The following is a 19432-nucleotide window of genomic DNA, read 5'->3' on the forward strand; positions in this document are numbered from 1 at the left end:
AGTGGAGATTGGACAGAGGAAAGGATGAGAATGGATATGTGGCAGCAGTTGGGAGAGAACTGTAATAATTTAGGCAAGAGATGACTTAACGTAGATTTGGGGATAGTGGAAGAGGTAAAAACACAGATTCAGGAGCCATTTAAGCCAGAGAATTGATAGATTTGATGATGGATTAGATGAGGGGGAGAGAGGGAGGAGGGGTCAGGGGCCACGCTTCCTGGAATGGTGATGTTGCCTATGCAGAGTAGCACTCATTACATGGAAGTGATCATGAGAATTGCTTACGAAGCAGTGCTCCTTTTGGTCTGTTCATGTCACACAGAAGCGCTGGTTAAGTCACTTTTTTGGGGGGGAAGGGGGCTGTCCTTTCTTTCTGAGACTGGACTTTGACCGAAGGCAGTGAGGCCCAGGTGCCCAGGGACCTGCCCTCTGATCCCAGTGTGGCCCTTGGACCAAGAGCTCCTCTCTCCCCTCCCTCCACTCCTGTGTGAGGGAGGTAATGAAAGGAACTTCTGGCAAGTTCTCCTCCTCAGGCAGAATGTCCTGTTGGGTGGCCTGGAGCTCTCACTGTACCCTAGAAGGTACCTGAGTGGAAATTATCCCCATACACCCTCTTGGCATCCCCTCCCCTTCCCCTGCTTCACCTGTTGTTAATTTTTTTTTTTTAATTTCTTTATGAGAGAGAGAGAGCAGGAGAAGGGGACAAGGGAGAAGCAGACTCCCCGCTGAGCAGAGAGCTCCATGTGGGGCTCGATCCCAGGACCCTCAGGTCCATCAGGGATCATGACCTGAGCTGAAGGCAGATGCCTAACTAATTGAGCCACCCAGACGCCCTCTGTTGTTAAAGCTAGTATTACTCTGGTGCATTTCTTAAAACTGATGAACCAATATTGGTAGCTCTTTATTAGCCAGACTCCAGAGTTTTCATTAGGGTTCACTCTTTGTGTTGTACCTCCTATGGGACTTGACAGTAATGACATTTATCCACCATTACAATGTCATACAATCTCACTGCCCTGAAGTGCCCTGTGCGTCACCTGTTCATCCCTCCTTTGCCCCAAGCCTTTGGCAACCACTGATCTTTCCACTGTCTCTATAGTTTTGCCTTTTCCAGAACGTCATATAGTTGGAATCGTATGCCGTGTAGCCTTTTTAGACTGGCTTACTTCACTTAGCAATACGTTCCTCCATGTCTTTTGGTGGCTTGAGAACTATTTCAACAATAGTTGAACCGCATCTGCTGGTCTGCACCTGGCAGGCTCCATATGGGAATCACACCTTCTTTTCAGTACCTGGCATCTCTTCCTAATGGTGGTTCCGCCTCATCTCAGTCTTCTGCCTACCTGTCAACCCTGAACACATTTAACCATTGCAGATTTAGGAGCTTTCCCAAGGTGGGAGGTGGGCAAATGTCCACATTCAGTATTCTGTGTTCTGGAAATTCAATGCTCTGGTCACCCGGATTCCCATTAGAATGATTCAGTCGCGAGCAGTGTGGTAATGGGTTTGATCGTGTGGGAAGACTTTCTTCTAAGAACTGAGCTGTTGGGCATCTGCATGGCTCATCGGTTAAACGTCTGCCTTTGGCTCAGGTCATGATCCCAGGGTTCTGGGATTGAGCCCTGCATCAGGCTCCCTGCTCAGTGGGGAGCCTGCTTTTCCCTCCCCCTCTGTCCCTCCCCTTGCTTGTGCTCTCTCTCTCCTTCTTGCTCTCAAATAAATAATAATAATAATAAAAAAGGACTGAGCTGTCACAGGCACTTGTGTTTGTGACACCCTGGGTCTGAGTGTTTCCAGCCTAGAGAGTTCTGCTTGGCCCTGAAGCAGTTTTTCTAAAAAGGTGGGTATTGATCATCTTCTATTAGAAGACAGTCTCGGCCGTATTACTGAATGGATGGGAAGCAGGATGCAGCTAAGTGTGACTTCTTAGAAACAGGCTGCGCACCCATTGGCTCTTGCTCTCCTTGGGTGACACGAACCCTCTCTTCCAGAACAGCCCTTTATTCTCTCCCAGGTAGCATGAGGATAGTGGCTGTCTGTTCAGTGTAACCAGAACCTTCGGGACATCCGTTATGCCATGGCTAAGAAGCCTGTCCTTGCCATCTCTATGAACTGCCTTAGCTCTCACTTATTCAGATACCTTATTAGGTTACTAGCTTCTGATTTTCTTGTCACTTTGGCGTTGTTCATGACCAGCTGCGCATGTTTAGTGCTCAGACGCGGAAATGCAGAGCAAAGTGTTGGTGTTTCCAAAAAGTTCTGCCACTGGGGGGTTTTGCTTATATTCCCCCCTCCCTTTAATCCTTGTGGTTTTGAACAAGTTGGTGATGTGTTAGGTCTTTACTTGCAATTTTCAGGCACAAGGAGTCTAAGACGCCCTAAAAGAGAGAGACATTTACATTAAATTTTTAAAAAGAAGGATCAGCTGGTCAAACGTGCTCAGAAACCTTAGCCACATATAAGGTTGTGTTACTGATCGTTCAGTTTGTGCGATGTGCCCAGGCACCATTGTGCTGGCTTTTTGTATTTGGCCCCATTTTACAGGCGTGGGAAACAAGGGTTAGGAGCGCGAGTGACCTTGCTCCAGCTCGCATAGGTTGTAAGTGGCAGGAATGCAATTGAACCTGGGTCTCTCTCCAACTCCGTGCAGCAAGGGGTCTCATCTGTGCTGAGAAGCAGGGCAGCCTGGGGCATATGTGGGAAGATGACACTTTCATTCCTGGATTCCCGTTCTGTGCTCTATTCACCTAAACTCCCTGGGGTCCTTTTTATCACAGAAAGACGTGGTTTCATGAACTATTGAGACCAAGGGCAAGACACAGAACACTCATCTACCCTGACTCTGAGTCCTCTTTTAAAAAAAAAAAAAAAAACCAAAAAAAAAAAAAAAAACCCCAAAATCCATGTCTGGAGAGCTATGCTTCTCTCTCCAGAGATACTCATTTGTGAAAATAAATTGCTACACGTTGGGATTTGGGAAGGACAGAGATTTGGCAGAGGCCAGCCAAATCATGGAGTAGCCCTTCAGTGAGGAACAATTTACATGGGGTGGGGGCAGGACGGGAAACGGGGTTCAGATCTGAGAAAGCACCTCCCTGGCTTGGCTCTGTGCTGTTCGGTTGCTTTCCCACGCAGCTCCTTTCCTTAGCTTTCTCAGCCTGGGCACCTCCTCACCCACATGCTGGCCCTCAGTCCCTAAGTGTGTGTCCCAGTGGCTCCCGCCCACGAATGTACTCACCTGCTGCTCCTGCTTAATAGGTGTGCACCTGATACCCACACCTGGTGGGATGCTCTAGCCCCGCCAGCCTCGGGAACCCGTGGAGCTGCGTGTGTGCAGTCTGCTCTTCGAGGTCTGGATTAGCTGTGACCCAAATAAGAAGAGAATGTATATTGTGCTACTGTCGCCTGGTCTAAGGCCGTGTTGTCTCTTACCAGGTGAATTCTGCTGCCTCCTACGTGGACTCTGTTCACGCCCATGCCTCCCACAGCCCAGGGTGATTCTTTTCAAAAGGTCAATCAGATCACATCACCACTGTGCCCAGACTCAGAGCAGCTTCTCTCTCAGAGGACATGTCAGTCTTTAGGGGGGCCTCACCCCAAGCCTACCACAGTGACCCCTGGCTCCTCGTAGCTTCTCTGATATACCTGGGCACTTGCTTCTCTCGCTCGATGTTTTCCTCCAGACATCGACATGGCTTCTGTCACTCTCTTCAAGGTCTATTATTCATCTGTTTTTCTCATCCTCTGTAAAATTTTAGCCTTGCTATTCCCTGTCCCTCCCCTGTGCCTGCTTTTTTCTTCAAAGTGTCTATTACCGTTTGCTATGCTGTATATGGTACTTACATGTTTATTGTCTGTTGTCCCCTATTGGGGTTTGATCTCCACAAGAACAGGTTTTTTTTTTTTTTCTGTTTTAAAGACTGTATTTATTTATTCCTGAGAGACACACAGAGAGAGAAGCAGAGACACAGGCAGAGGGAGAAGCAGGCTCCTTATGGGGAGCCTGATACAGGACTCAATCCCAGGACCCTGGGATCATGACATGAGCCAAAGGCAGACGCTCAACCATTGAGCCACCCCGGTGCCCCAAGAACAGGTATTTTTGTCAGTTATTTGTTCTTTCTCTCTGGCATCTAGAAAGTGCTTGGTGGGTAGTAGGTATTCAGTCAATAGAGGTTGCATGGAACTGCCTTGTACTCTTAGCTTTTGCTGTAGATCTGCCTGGTTCTAGAATAATCTCACAAGACCAGCAGTGTGAATCTTTCTATCTATGAGTTGCTACTCATTTTGTATTGTTGATTGTTAGGCCAGCAGTTCTTCCCTGGGCTCCTATGACTTGAAGCTGTGTCACAAGTCATTTGCTTAATGATAATAGTAAAAAGTACTAAGACAAGCAAGGGAACTATTGACAAATTAAAACATTTTATGGTGTTTGTAAAATAACATCAGTATTGCTCACTCATATCACATCATGTTTTCTTGACCAAGAGGAAAGGGGTGGCGCTCTGTGTGGGGTGCTAGGTGAATGTGAGTGGTGACAATGGATGTCTTGTGGTTTTTCCCTTCTCTATGGCAGCTGGTCTGAGTGTTCCAGAAATGAACTTTAGCTGTGGGGTGTGTGGGATAAAGGGAAGTACAGACTTGGTCTTCTGGGTGGCAAGAATAGCATCCTCTGGGGCACCTGGCTGGCTCAGTTGGTTAAGCGTCTGTTTTCGGCTCAGGTCATGATCTCAGGGTCCTAGGATCAAGCCTACATCGGGCTCCCTGGTCAGCGGGGAGTCTGCTTCTCCTTCCCCTTGCTCTTGTGCTCTTGCATGTTCTCTCTTTCTCTCTCTCTCCCTTTCTCAAATAAATAAATAAAATCTTGAAAAAAAAAAAGAAGAATAGCATCCTCTGTGGACATTATCTTAATTATCCCTTCACTACAGGATAAAGTTTGGTTAGGTTCTTTCTTTCTTTCTTTCTTTCTTTCTTTCTTTCTTTCTTTCTTTCTGGAAGAGTTTGGGAGATATTGCTCTTTGGCTCTGAGCCAGCTTCAACCCTAGAAGCTTATTTAAATTTTAAAATAAGTAGGTACTAGGGAAATACTAGTAGCATGGGATCATACCACTCACCAAGGGTGTTGGAGCTAGGATGACCTACACTTGTTTCCCCCACTTTGGTTCCCTGTGAAGCCATCCTATTCCAGCCCCTTGGAGTGCCCCAAAGGGAGAGAGAGATATTAAGATGTAAAACCTGACGTGTCTTAAAATATCTGTGGTATTTCTCTGCCTCTTAGTTGGCAGTTGGTGGGCATGGAGGCATCCAGTTTGGAAATCGTTTCCCCTCAGGATTTTGAAATGACTGCTCTCTTGCCTGATGGTGCCAGTTCTCTGATTGCCTATGTGTGACCTGTTTCCTTTCTTGAATCCTGCTTCTAGGATCTCCTCCTCATCCCCAGTGTTTTGAAATCCCACAATGATGTATTGTAGGGGAGGCTAGGCTCTTTTTTCAGTGGAGAAGATTTCTTGCAGTTTCCAGGGCTGGTTTAAACATTTAATATTATAATATTTAAATAGGTACCACTTAAGACCAAGTATAACTCTTCACACTTATCTTCCAATTATAAAATCAAATTGAAATTGCGAATTAGCCATAAAGCACCCAGCCAATGGAATCCAAGCACACCATGTGAATTTAGTGTGATGGCTAATGTCACTCTTTTCAAGGTTAGGAAGGAGGCACAGCCCTGTCCCTGCGTGTCCTGTGAGAGATGTCTTCTGGCTTCACCTGGTGTGCAGACGTCACTGAGGTATAAATCTAATGGGTATTAAATCTATTTGGTATTGAATCTCTGGCTTTTTCTTCATTAGCCCATGACAGTTAAAGTAATTCTGCTTGATGCCAATGTGTAAACACAGAGTTGAGTTATAGGTTAGAGGATGGTCATCCAGATGGTTCTTAGAATAAATATGCTTGCTTACAGAAATTTTTGGGATTGTCATTAAAGTGAAAACATGGAATGTAAATATTTTCATAGGGAACGCGTGGAATCCCTCAGATTCAACTCACTTCTGTTCTTTTTAGGTTCTTCCTAAGCCCATTTCCCCTGTGTGCTTGCAGCAGGGCGAGTGCTCAGAGGTGCTGGCTGTGGGAACAGACGGTCCCCACCCCTGCCCCAACTGTTCCACCTGTACCGCCTCGTGTCCCAGGGTCACAGGCTCTAATCCCGGGGCACTCACGTCTCTATTGGAGATGGAGACTGCTGACAACTGTGAGCCTCTGGCACTTCCAGGGAGCCGTTAGGCTGTGTGTCACAGAGCTGGAAAACCATAATCCATTTTCAAGCTGTTGTAGCTCAAGCACTCCCGCCCCCATCACTGCTGTGGAGAGAAGTGAGCATTTGTATTTCTTAAAAATATAAATACACTTGACACCACACTTGACACAGTTAATGGTGTAAATTTTCTGGCAAGTTAGAAGTGTGTGTGCTTGTGGTATATGAGTGTGTACACACACATGTGAGAAAGTGTGTGTGTGCATGGGAGAGGGTATGTGAGAGTGTGTGCATGCGAATGTATGCACATGTGACAATGTGTGCATGAGTGTGTACAAGTATGTGCATGTGTGCATATGAGAGTGTATGCATATGAGTGAGTACGTGTCTGTGCGTGAGTGTGCATGTGAGTGTGTGTGTGCATGCGCATTTGAGAGGGTGTGTGTGCTCGAGGGTGTGTGTGTTGCCACAGGCCGGCCGTGCCTCGGGAGCCTGCGTGGGTGGCATGAGTGCATCCCCCCGTGCCCGGGCCTGTTGTGCACTCCTAGCCGTGGTCGCCGGCTCCAGGCTGCAGCTGCTGCCTGCACGGGCCCGACTCTGCCACTCAGCACTGCCATGTGTCCCTTTGTGGTGGCTGCGTGGGGGTCCCACGTCTGCTCTTGCGCTGCGGGGAGAGGGTATCGCAGATGGCTTAGGTCGGAGCTGCTTGTCGGTTGTGAACTGCCCTCAAGGCTCCAGACGTGCTCCCTATTACTGCGTTTTCCTCCACCACCTCTTAGCCTCAAAACGTAGACCTTCTCCTACCTTTTCCTTTTCCCTCATCCACTGCCCAGTTCATCAACAAATGCCATCTGTTTTCCCTCCCTGTTACTCACGGTTTAACATCTTTTCATTCTTGCCACAACTCATTCAAGCCCAGTGGCTCACGCTGGGATGAGTGTGTGCTTGTCCACAGCCTCCTCATCTCCCCACCTCCTCCCCTTTGCTCGTGGCCCTGCGAATCGGCCTGCTCCCCTTCCAGCATTTCCTACCCTTGCTCTAGAACCTTCCGTGGGCTAGTCTCTGCAGGATGAGGGAAGACTGCTGCCTGCAGTGTGATGGACTTTGTCCTTGACAGTATTTTCAGGAATTGTTAACCAACTTTTAAAATAATGTGATATTTTTCTATTTAAAATCTGTATTTTCAGCTTCTCCTGAAAAGATAGAAAATCTGGCAGCACTAAGCACATGTTCTCAAAAGGAAGGTCACAATGGGCAGGAATGGAGTGTTCTGTGCTGTCTTTCTTGGGGGCATGTTTTCTCCAATTTGCCACGCTCCCCACTCCTCCCTATGGCACCCCCAGGCAGCCTTAGCACACATTTCTGTTACCTGTCTGCTCACCATAGGCATTAAAATTGGCAGCACAGGGCCATCTGACTCCCAGGCCGAGGACCTTTCTACACGCCATGTTTATGACACACATTGTATTTTTGCCTCCTGTGTACCATTTTGCTTTCTGTGGTTGTTCTCCCTTTCCCCACAACCCTGTCCACTCTGCATGGCCAGCTTACACACTCCTTAGTGAAACCCATCTCGGCAGCCCTTGGTGGAAGTCTTCTCTTGCGTTAATTACTAAAGCACTTGGGGTTTGTCTTTCTCTTTTGCTGCCATCGCATGTTATTTTGTTTGGAGCCGAGACTGACAGTCCCTCCCGGACAGAGTCCACAATGCTTTGCATGTAGTGGATTCTTAACAGATGTATGATCAGAAAGATGCGTGGTCATGATTGAGGGGCTTGTTCTGTGGGTGCCAACAGGAAGGCCTCTGACTAAAGCAGGGATATGTTAGCTGGTGACTTGGCCCAGGGACCTTGAAGAGATTGTTTCACTTACTGTCACCATAACCACTGTTTTGAGATCTATTTTTAATGTGGTGAAGTTCTCAAATGCAACTAAACACTAGCACATCAGAGAGAGATGTGGCTGTGGTTACTCCCTTGTCTATGATGTCATCTATCACTAAAGTTCTTTATTCAGTGATTACTGTTGAATACATTAAATAGAGCTTAAGATGATGTCAATTGAATGTAGAATATTTCTACACTCCTCATTGAAAATTGTAAATACCAAATATACATGGGATTCAATATGTGATACTGGCTCAGTATTTGCTCCCCAGGACTCTCCCACATGTACCTCCATGGCCCATGGCCCCGGGCTTTGGTTTTGGCGTCACTGACCTTCAGAACACACCCCCATACCACACTCCTGGTGTATGCTGAGCTCAGATTCCTCTTAGCCAGTGACGGGTGTGTGAGGGGCAACGAGAAGGATCATAGGTTGGTAGAGAGTGTCTATGCCCAGTGATTGTTATAATTAGTTGGTAAAGACAATTTGCGTCAAGTTTCCCACTTGGAAAGCCAAGTGACCCTTCGTGACCTTGTGGTGCTGGGCATTTCTTTACTCCCACCACACTCCTTTAAGAGGGAAGGAAGCTTTACTTCCCAGTATCTGGGCCAGGGGCTAAGTGGACTCCACGTCTGTCCTGTCCAATGGAATGACAGGTTCTACATCTGTGCAGGAGCCATGGGCCACCTGTGGCCACTGGGCACTGAAATGTGGGTAATGTGACTGAGCAACTGAATTTTTTATTGTATTTCATCTTAGTGAACTTCACCTGGATCTTGAAGGTTGGGGAAAATGGGTCAAATGTCATGCCTGAGGGAGACTTCCTGCATGGGTGGGACTTTGCATTGCTGCACAAGTGAAGGCCCATTTGACCAACTTTGGCAGGGCTTCAAAGCTGAATGTTTGAAGGGAGACCCATTGCTGCACTGTTCTGAGGAGAACGTTCTTTACTTATTGTATTGAGGAATAGCAGATGCCAAGCTTCCCTTGGCTGTGATTCCTTGAGCTGGTTCTATGTCCCACTTCCTGTGTTCAAGTACATTAATAACCTTGACTTAAATATATACTTTGTGTCCACCTCAAATATTAATGGCCAAAGCCAAAGGACTGTTTTGGGGGAGGAGTGGAGAAACTGAGGAGGATTCTGTATAGATCATTTCGATAGGAACTTGTGGGTTTATCTCTTTTGCTTAGCTTTTCTAGAACCAGCTGAAACTGGTTGTGGCTGTTTTGGCCTTTTATGGTAGTTGTTAAAGCCACAGTGTGCTGTGGATTAATCCACAGAATTAATCTCTAACCACATTTACACCCCAGTGTGTGCTGGGCTCTGCTCCAGGGACCAGTGGGATTACTTTGACATTTACTGGCTTGGGGAGGTTCCCTGCAGGTTCCGTCCACACTGCAGGTCCCCGGCTGTGGTCTGTGTTTGTGGGCTGCTGGCTGTTTTATAATCTAGTGGTTTCTTTGTTGGTGTTTGAGTCCCCACCTGTCCTTTCACTGTGGAAAGTCTGGTAGACCCTTGAGAGCTGTACCACCATCTGTTTGTGGCTTCCTAAATGACTCTCCTTTTATCCGGGATTTCACATACGCACAAAAATAGGAAGTGGGGCACAGGCAGTATAGAGTGACAGAACACCAGCATGGATGGGGGTCAGGGGTGGCAGTCAGGGAAGCTGTACCCATGGAGGAAGGAAAGGACATGCACATCCAGTGTGGTCTTTTGCAGCATCCTGATCACAGAGTGCAGCCTTGGGATCCTTCCAGCAACCTCAGCCTGGATAGAGGCCACATCTGTACCCACCTCCATTTCCAGCCCCTCTCTCCTTCCAGGAAGGAGGGGGCAGGGGTATGGTGGAAAGTTCTAAGCTATTAATCATGGTTTGGTCTTTCTTATGACCAGCCCCTAGAAGCCTACCAAGAGTCATCTCATTAGGATTAAATATGTTTCAGGATGCCTGGGTGGCTCAGTGGTTGGGCCTCTGCCTTCAGCTCAGGGCGTAATCCCGGGACTCCGGGATCAAGTCCCACATCGGGCTCCCTTCATGGAGCCTGCTTCTCCCTCTCCTATGTTTCTGCCTCTCTCTCTCTCTGTGTGTGTCTCTCATGAATAAATGAATAAAATCTTTGAAAAAGAAAAAGGACTAAAGATGTTCCTACCAGCCAGGAAATTTCCCTGGGGAAATTCAGAATTTCCTAAGGCATTTAGAAGCTCTGTGTCAGGAACTGGGGTCAAAGCCACCACGCTAAGGGTAGAGGTTGGGTAGGAAACTGCAACTCTCACTACTCTTTCTATAATCTGCTGAGTCCCATGGTATATTAATAATTGTAGTTTTCTACCAGAATGTGGGAAATTTCCATCTTTGAAATATTACTTTCTACTGCTTCATGACTCTTAAATCTCCTTTGCTCCCTCTTCCCCCTCCCTTCCTTCCCCCACTCCTTGCTTCCACTTACCCCACCCCCCCATCTTCCTCGCTTTTCTTCTGGCTTCTCCTTTCTCCCCTCTTTCTCTCTTTCTCCTACTCTTCCCCTTCTCCTTCTTTCCTTCCTCTTACTTTTGGTCTCTCCTTCCCCCTAATTGTTGATCCCCCCTTCATTGATGATGTAGTCATTTATTTAAGTTAAATCACTTCGGTGCAATATGATTTTTCACTAAATAGAATGCCTTCCCATTTGCCCCCCCACCCCCCCACCCAACCAGGAAGAAGAAATGCCAGAAGTAGAAATTGACATTGATGATCTACTTGATGCAGACAGCGAAGAAGAGAGAGCTTTAAAATTACGGGTAAGCAACTTTCAAAATCTAGAACTTGCCAATCATGGATGCTTGAATCCACTTGGATCTCCAAGTCTGGCATACACTGATCCTGCCCTGTTGTGGTGTTACTACCAGGACTTGAGCAATGGCAGTTTGCTGAGAGGAAAGCAGTGTAGTGCTAGGTATCTGTTCTCATGCACTGCATCTCTGATGGTAGAGCAGTTCTTGACTACAGTCAGTTCTCAAACCACCTAATGAATATGATATGAGCTTCTGTAGCTACGTCTTCTTGGAAGAAGAGCTGGTTCTGCCTCCAGAAATCCATTTGCCAGGAATGGAAGTGATGCTCCACAGTTGTATGAGAAGACGAGGTGCTGAGCCAGAACTGGAGTACCCAAGTCCAGGACTCTAGTCTCACAGTTGTGGATTATGTCACGTATGAAATCAATTTCTAGATAAGATTGTTTACAACATAATAAAAGACATTTTATTAGAGTATGTTCACCTGGTAGCATTCCAGTACAACAATGGATGTTGAGATGTTTCCTTAGTCTAGAGCAATACAACATTTATTTCCCTTCCCACGGGAGGTCAAATCTATCATTTTAAAATCTACATTTGGGAGTTTCTAAAACCAATTAACTTTTGACCTGTCACTATTCTTAATGTTCACTGATAATTACTGTTAATGGCTGTTGGTTATAGCAAATGACAAGTGATCTCTAAAGGCAATTAAAGGGCACATTTTAATGTATTAATGTGATCAACATGTTAATAATTACTAGTGTCCCTCGTGTGGCGAACCGTCTCAGCTTAATGATTACTTCTTGATGGTATATTTAGTTGGGACATGATAGCATCTAGTTATGAAAGTTGAAAAAATAAAGCAGGTACTAGTTCTGTAGAAAATGTAATGATATATAAAAGTGTTTTTAAAATTGAGAGCTTTGCCTACTGTAGGCCACCCACTTTGGTTTCCCAGGCGAGGACACTGAAGCTTCTAGAGGTGTGACAAGTTGATTTGTGGTTGAATTACAACCAGGCCCCCTGCTTTCTGTGTCCAGGGTGATTATTACCATTACCCACAAGCTGTCTCAATTTAAGCATATACAGTTTATTATTAACCATGTTAATAGGCCAAAGGAAATGTGTGAGTGTGTGTTCTGAAGAGTGCAAGGCACTCCTGCATAGGAAGGTACAACTTTTGGTATCTTCAAGCTGATCCAACAGGTGCTGAAACAAAGTGTGATTCTAGATTGCTGACATGAAATCTGGATTTATCAAGTTTAGAATAATACCATAAAGATAAAATGAAAATGATTTTTAATTTCACTTTTAAAATTATACTGAATTTTAAAATAATCAAACCTACTTTCTGTGTATTTTATTCTAGGAAGCTCTTGTAGACTGCTACAAACCAACAGAGGTAAACAAATTGCTTTTCCTAAATGCCATGTTTGCATTAGTTTTTATGAAACCACTTTGTGTATTTTTAAAGCCAAGCAACAGTATATGCTTCAGTTATGTATATACTAAGTAGTAGTTATTATCCCGTAAGTGAAGTGCAATGCTTGACTAGTATTAACTTCCTTAAATGTATGCCCAAGCATACCTGGTTCAGGAAGACTTAAAACTAATGGAATTGGATTTGCTTTGACATGGATGGAACTGGAGGGTATTATGCTGAGTGAAATAAGTCAATTGGAGAAGGACAAACATTATATGGTTCATTCATTTGGGGAATATAAAAAATAGTGAAAGGGAATAAAGGGGAAAGGAAAAAAAATAAGTGGGAAATATCAGAAAGGGAGACAGAACATGAAAGACTCCTAACTCTGGGAAACGAACTAGGGGAGGTAGGTGGGGGGTGGGAGTGACTGAGTGGCGGGCACTGAGGTGGGCACTTGATGAGATGAGCACTGGGTGTTATTCTATATGTTGGCAAATTGAACACCAATAAAAAACAAATTTATAAAAAAAACTAATGGAAAAAAAATAAAAATAAAAAAAACTAATGGAATTGGATGTGTTGCTTGTTCTTTTTTTAATTCTTTATTTAAATTCAATTTAGTTAACATATAATGTATACTAGTTTCAGGGGTAGAATTTAGTGATTCATCATTTGGTTATAGCAACCAGTGTTCATTACATCAAGTGCCCTCCTTAAATGCCCATCACTCAATTATTCCTAAAAGCCAAATTCAAAGGTAATTGTGAGAGGGTTGGAAATCATTTTAGTAAATGTGTTAGATTTATAACTGGAGAATATATTCTTTTAGTATATAGATATGCATCTTTATGAAGCTTTAAGTGAAATCTGTCATTCAGAAAAATTGCCTTTATTGGAAGGAGAAATATTATGCTTTGTTTGCATATTTATCATCAAATGGATAAATATTAATATAAAAATGGGTATTAGTTTGATTAGACCAAAGCGATTAATGTATACTCAAAGAGTGAAAGCATGGTGTAGAAATTAAGGATATGATCAGTTATGAAAAGATTGGTAAAGGAACTCCTTTTCATTTATTCTTCTGATGAATCAGAGAAGGCACAAGATCCATAAGATATTTTTTGCAACATCAAAGTAATGGAGATAGGACTTCTGATTTTTGAAGTGATATAATTACAAAATGAGAGGAAAGCATACTTTCACAAGAGTGGGTAAGATTTAAATGACTAGGGAGTTTTGTGATCATTTGGCTTGAGGCCAATTAGTTATTTGAGCTTTATTCTTATAATCTCCAGTGTTCTTTTATGTTGATTGCATCTTGTAGTCATAGATATTTTTTAAATTAATTTTAAAATTATAGTTATATTTTTAAATTAATGTAATACATATTCATAGTTTTGAAAGCCAAAATACAATTAGGCTTATAAAGAAAAGGTAACATTGCCTTTCCCCTTCCTCAGTACCTTTTCCTAAAGGTATATATATTATATTATATATTATATTCATATAGTTTTATACATCAACATTTTTGGCTGTTTTCCTATTTACTCTTGTATTCCTAAATATGCAATTGCTGTTTACTTATTTATTTTTTTCATTTATTGGCTTATGGGGAAATATGATAGCTCTCTCACTCTCCAAGTAATTCATTTCCCTCCATTCCTTAATAAAGGTATTGACTAGTATTTTATTGAATCAGTGGTCAAGGTTTATAGTATTATGATTTAAACAAATATTTTTCACTGCTAAGCCAAGCAGTGAAATATAACCATGGCTCCTTCTTTATATAGCTCTTTGTTTTCCCTGAAATTGATACTGTCTTTTCTTTTATTTTTGTCTAGTACCTATTGTTATTTTTTGTTGAACTCTTCAATATCTTTGTCAAACATGTAGTATATTTTCTGTATACTCAAGCCTGTCATTACTATGCCCCTACCCTAGAAGTTTCCTCCTGGCACCCCTATGCAACAATCTAGTGAAGTTATTTTTGGGGCCTACTGAGTAGCTACTGTAATAAGATTTCTGTTCACTGCTGTCCTGTTAGATGTTTTGTTTCTTAAATCCCAATCTTCCTCATTTTTGGGAAGTATGTCCTCCAGTAGCTTTTTGGGAAAGGATGCATAGAAGGTAAATTTTTTGAATCCTCGCATGTATGAAAATGTATTTTGATTAATAATTTGGGATGGTATAGAATTCTGGGACAAAATTCAGTATTAAAACTCAATTTTAAGGCATTATCCTAGTTTGTTATTTCTAGTATTACGAAATCTGATGCCATTCTTAGCCCTTTGTATGTGACCTATTTTTCCCCCCTCAATTAACTTTTAAGATTACCTCCATACTTTGAAATTTTACCGTGATATGCTTTACTGTGCGTCCTTTATTACTCATGTGCTGGGTACTTTGCACTCTCTTTTAGTTTGAAGATTTATGTCTTTCAGTTCTTAAAAAGTATTATTTTTTTCATCAATTTATTCCTCAGTATTCTGTAATACTGGCTCTCCTATCATCTAGGTGCTACATCTTTTGGATGGATCCTTTAATTTTTTTTATCTTTTTCCTTTTGTTGTTCATCTATTTGAGTTTTTGTTCTACTTTGTGAAAGACTTCTGACTTTATTTTCTAGCCTTTTAAAGTTTTGTTAAGTTCTCAGCGTGTTATTTTTAATATTTAAGAGCACTTTCTTGATCTCTGTTCACTGTATTTTTTAGTATTTCTTGTTGTTTCATTCACACATTTTATGAGGATATTAATCAAATGTTTAATTTCTCTTTGAGGATATTAATCAAATGTTTAATTTCTTTTTTTTTAAGATTTTTCTGCTCTCAGCATTATCTCTTTTCTCTGAATCTCTTCTTTCTGTTTTTGTCTGTCTTTGCTGATTTTTGGCAGTGTGTCTATGTATGAGTATTAGGAGCCTGTAAACTGATTGTGTAGCATGAGCACAGCTTGTCCGTTGGTGGGTCTCGCTATGGAGTGACCTGGTTGCAAACCCCATTTTTTTTTTTTTTAGTGGTGTGTGTGTGGAGGAAGTAGTCCCCACTCAAAATGTTGCTATTTAGACCTCTTTTTACTGGAGAGATTTGTTTTGTCTTTGCTTGCTGTCTAAACTCCTTGAGGAATTGATAGTTTGATTAGAGGCTTTCTGGAAGCAAGGACAGGATGGAGGCAATAGACCTCACTATGAGCTCTTTTGGAATAAAGCTTCTTTATTTATAGTTGTCTGGGGGAATTAATATAAGAGTTAAATTAATTAGGTATTTGGAGAGTTAAATTAAAATGTTGTGAAAGGTTAGACAAGAACAGTAGGAAAGTCAAGAAAGGTGATAGATTGTGTCACTGAATTCACATGTGATGTGGGGGTTGGGAGGATTCCTGCTGAGACTAGATCCAGACTGGCAGGTATAGGCATGCCATTTACTCAAACATTCTCTCCTCCTTCCCTTCTCCTAGCAGGACAGTTCATGTTTTGGTATTTTGATAGAAAGGTTAGACTTTCATGAGCCCTAATATTTTCCAGTTGTTACAATATCTAGGAAGCAAAATATTCACACTTCTTAACAGCCATACAGTTAAATAAAGATGGTGAGTCTTGCTTCCTCCAGAACAAAAAGTATTCTTTATGGTTTTTATAAGGAATTTTAAGAGATGAAAGATGTGATATTTAAATATTTTTTGGAGTTCCAAAAGAAGAAAGAAGGAAAGGCGTTTACGTATGAACATCTCTGTTTCTTTAGCTCATGATTTCTAGAAATGGAAATGGTGAAAAATGCTAAGGAATTACAGTCAAGTTCATCTATCCATTAAAAAGGTCATTTCAGAAAAGGTTGGCAGTTGGGTTATGATGATAAAAATCCTAGCTTATTATTTTCCCAAAGCTCTAGAGTTCAATTATAGTAGCAAGAATTATCTTATTTAATCTTCACAATGGTGACTTGGAGGAAGTTGGGTTATTTTTCCTACAACCTCATAGCAGTGAGCAAAGGGAGGACTCAACCCAGAGTTTCAGACACCTGATCTTGTGCTCATTCTTTCTCCCTGCCTGGCTTCCTAAGCTACTTGACTTGGAAAGACATTTAGGACGTTAAAGGACTTTGTCCTATCTCAGCTAAGTGACTACCGATTAATGATGTTCTTTTTAAAGTAGTCATCTCTGAAGGTGCTATTTTTTGATCAAAAGATTTTGCATACAATTTTATGTCACTTTGAAGTTAAAAATGTAAGGAAGATGTCTTTGCTGATTCAGGGACATTTATTTGTAGTCTCCATGCAGAGGTGGGGTGGGTGGTGGGAAGACTGGACTTTAAGAAGGCAAGTCTTTTTTTTTTTTTTTTAAGGTTTATTTATTCTAGAGAGAGCCAGAGAGAGAGAAAGAGCGAGTGTGCACATGAGTGGGGAAAGGGGAGAGGGAGAAAAATCCTCAAGCAGACTCCTCACTGAGTGTGGAACCCCACCTAGGGCTCCATCCCAGGACTCTGAGATCATGATATGAGCCAAAATCAAGAGTTGGACACTCAGTGGACTGAGCTACCTAGGCACCCTTAAGCCAAGAGTCTTATGTCAGCACCAGCACTACATGTGTGTGACTTAAAGTGATTTTCTCAACCTCTCAGAGCCTCCATTCCCTCCTCTATAAAATCGAGGTAAAAACCACCTCTTGGGTTTTAGTAACAATTATTTGATTTTCTCAACCTCTCTGAGCCTCCATTTTCTCTGCTATAAAATGGAGATAATAATCACGTCTCTGGGTTTGAGTAACAATCATTTGCACTGATAATTTTAGAGATAATAACAATAATAATAATAGCAATAGTAGCTAAATAATTACTAAGCACATGCCAGGGACCAATCGAAGTATATCACATGTATTAACTTATTTCTTCTTCATAACAAAGCTGTGAAGTTTACACTATTGTTATCAGGTAAGAAATTTGAGACATCAAAGGGCAATGTCATTTGCCTAAGGTGATATAATTAATAATTGGAGATACCAGGATATGCACAAGAGCACATAACATAAAGCTTGACCCGTGCTAGTTGAATTTGGTTTGATATAAGGTAATACTTCTCCATTATATATTAAAAATGAAAAATGCCCCAGTTCACCAATAATGATATTCTTGAATTCTTCAATTTGAAGAGGACACTTTAAGAAATTTGCAAATTTCACAGAGGTGATATTTTCTTTGGCATGCCATATGCTTTGGGTCCATGGTCTCATTTTATGTGGGACTCTGGCTAATCAGAAAAGAATTTGCATTTTCTCATTTTGATTCATATTCCCAGCTGTGGACTCTTGATGTGAAAATCTTTGCTGACGTGGACCCTTCAAAACACAGAAATATTATTGCGGCCACCACACTAATGTATTTGTGGCTGATTAGTAAGAATGGTATTTTAATTTTTTTTCCCTTGAGTAAATGACATTTCTGATGTAGCTGATTTAATATCAGCTGATTTATAATAACGATAAATAGAGCTGATTTAAATGTAGAAAAATAATGTTTCTATATAATGCAAGGAGAAAAGGAGTAATTTAATTTTGGTTAATGTTTGGATTTGAATGATCAGTAAGTGACAGCCTGGTGGAAATTAAAGAAATCTGAGGTGAGGTGTTGGGGTCAGCTAGCCAGGCTGGGGAGGAGCCTCTTTTCCTATTTCTCATTCTTACTTTGCATGGTTTTCAAATCTTAGGATCACATAGGAGCACTTCTATTGTACTGATATGGTAGACAGAAAACGAATTTAGTATGGGTTTGAGGGCATTTGTCTTACCATCTGTTAGGGGAGTTGTCAGTCCAGTCAACGGACGCCTAGAAATCTCTTTTTATAGTGAATGATGGCTGTGCCATTGCTCTCTGATAAACGTCATATTTTTTTTCTGTGCATTTCATTTTTGAAATAGAGGTTATCATATTACATATCATTTTAGCAATCGGAGCCTGTAGGTTGATATGCATCAGGGTTTTGTGCAGGATGACTAAGTCTGTGAGTAGGTGGTGAGAGGCATTGGGTCCCAATAATCTTTCAGATTATAGAAATGTCCCATACACATGACAGTGGGGGAAATGGATGTCTGATTGTGGTTTGCAAATAGAAATTGACCAGTGGTTGTGGAAAGGCAGATGTGCTTCGCTGTTCTCCCGTGTTGACTGGAGGAGAGCGGGATCTCCTTTTTTCGCCATGGTGTCATGGGGATTGCATCTCACTGTCCTGACAGACATTTGTGGTGGCCATTGTCAATTCATCCTGTTCACATCATTCTCACTCCATTTAGCATTTTTAACCTGCCCTACAAAAATATTGGTCAGTTATGTATACATGGAAGTAATGAAAGTGCTCAGAGCTCCTGTTCTGAGCTGATTGTAGTGGAGAGAAAAGATAAACTGGGTATTAATAACTCAGAAAGGCTGTGTGTGTGACTAGAGGAGACATGGCTTGCCATTTTGCAATTTTCTCTCTATTCGTTTGCTCAACAAATGTTTATTGAACATCTGTGCGCCCATAACTAATCTAGAGCCTAGATAAAGCAGTGAACCTGGGCATCCATTGAAAAAACAGTCTTTTCTAAGTTCACAAGTTAATTGAGGAGACTTAAGTGCTCAAAGGATATTAAAATAGAAATAAAAGGACAGATATGCCAGGATGTCAGCTTAGTCCATAGTTTTCTTAGTTACCAAATTGCCTAATGGAATGTGAATTGAACAGATCCATACTTGCTAGAGAAAGACAAAGGAAGTAATCATTTCACTCCGTTTTAATGGGTCAGAGTGACTCCATGCAGGGTAACCTGTTCTTCTGGGCTCTCATGGGGTTTCCTGAAAAAAAAAAAAAAAGACTGCAATTTGGGGCCGGGTTGAGGAAGAGAGCTGGATTAATGAGTTGAAATACACCTGTTGGAAGCTGTCACCTTCAGAACAATGTTTCTGAAGAGTGAGAAAATTGGGACCTTCCAAAGAAAGCCTGGAATCAATGAAAATGACATTCCTAGTGGTTGTAGCCATTGACTAGGAAAGCCTTATGTTTTAGCATGAATAGGCAGGTAAGTAATAAAGGACTGGGATTTATTAACCAGAAA

At 42.1% G+C, this 19432-nt stretch overlaps 1 protein-coding gene across 1 annotated transcript in view; it reads left to right on the forward strand.

The window, feature by feature from the left end:
- Positions 1-19432, forward strand: part of PPP1R14C (protein phosphatase 1 regulatory inhibitor subunit 14C) — an 85883-nt gene that overhangs the window by 44841 nt on the left and 21610 nt on the right. Inside the window, exons 2-3 of the mRNA XM_041745553.1 lie at positions 10845-10928; positions 12295-12327. Of these exons, the coding sequence (XP_041601487.1) occupies positions 10845-10928; positions 12295-12327 (117 nt within the window). The remainder of the gene's footprint in view (positions 1-10844; positions 10929-12294; positions 12328-19432) is intronic.

This window comes from Vulpes lagopus, chromosome 2 (assembly GCF_018345385.1).
Source record: "Vulpes lagopus strain Blue_001 chromosome 2, ASM1834538v1, whole genome shotgun sequence".
NCBI lineage: Eukaryota > Metazoa > Chordata > Mammalia > Carnivora > Canidae > Vulpes > Vulpes lagopus.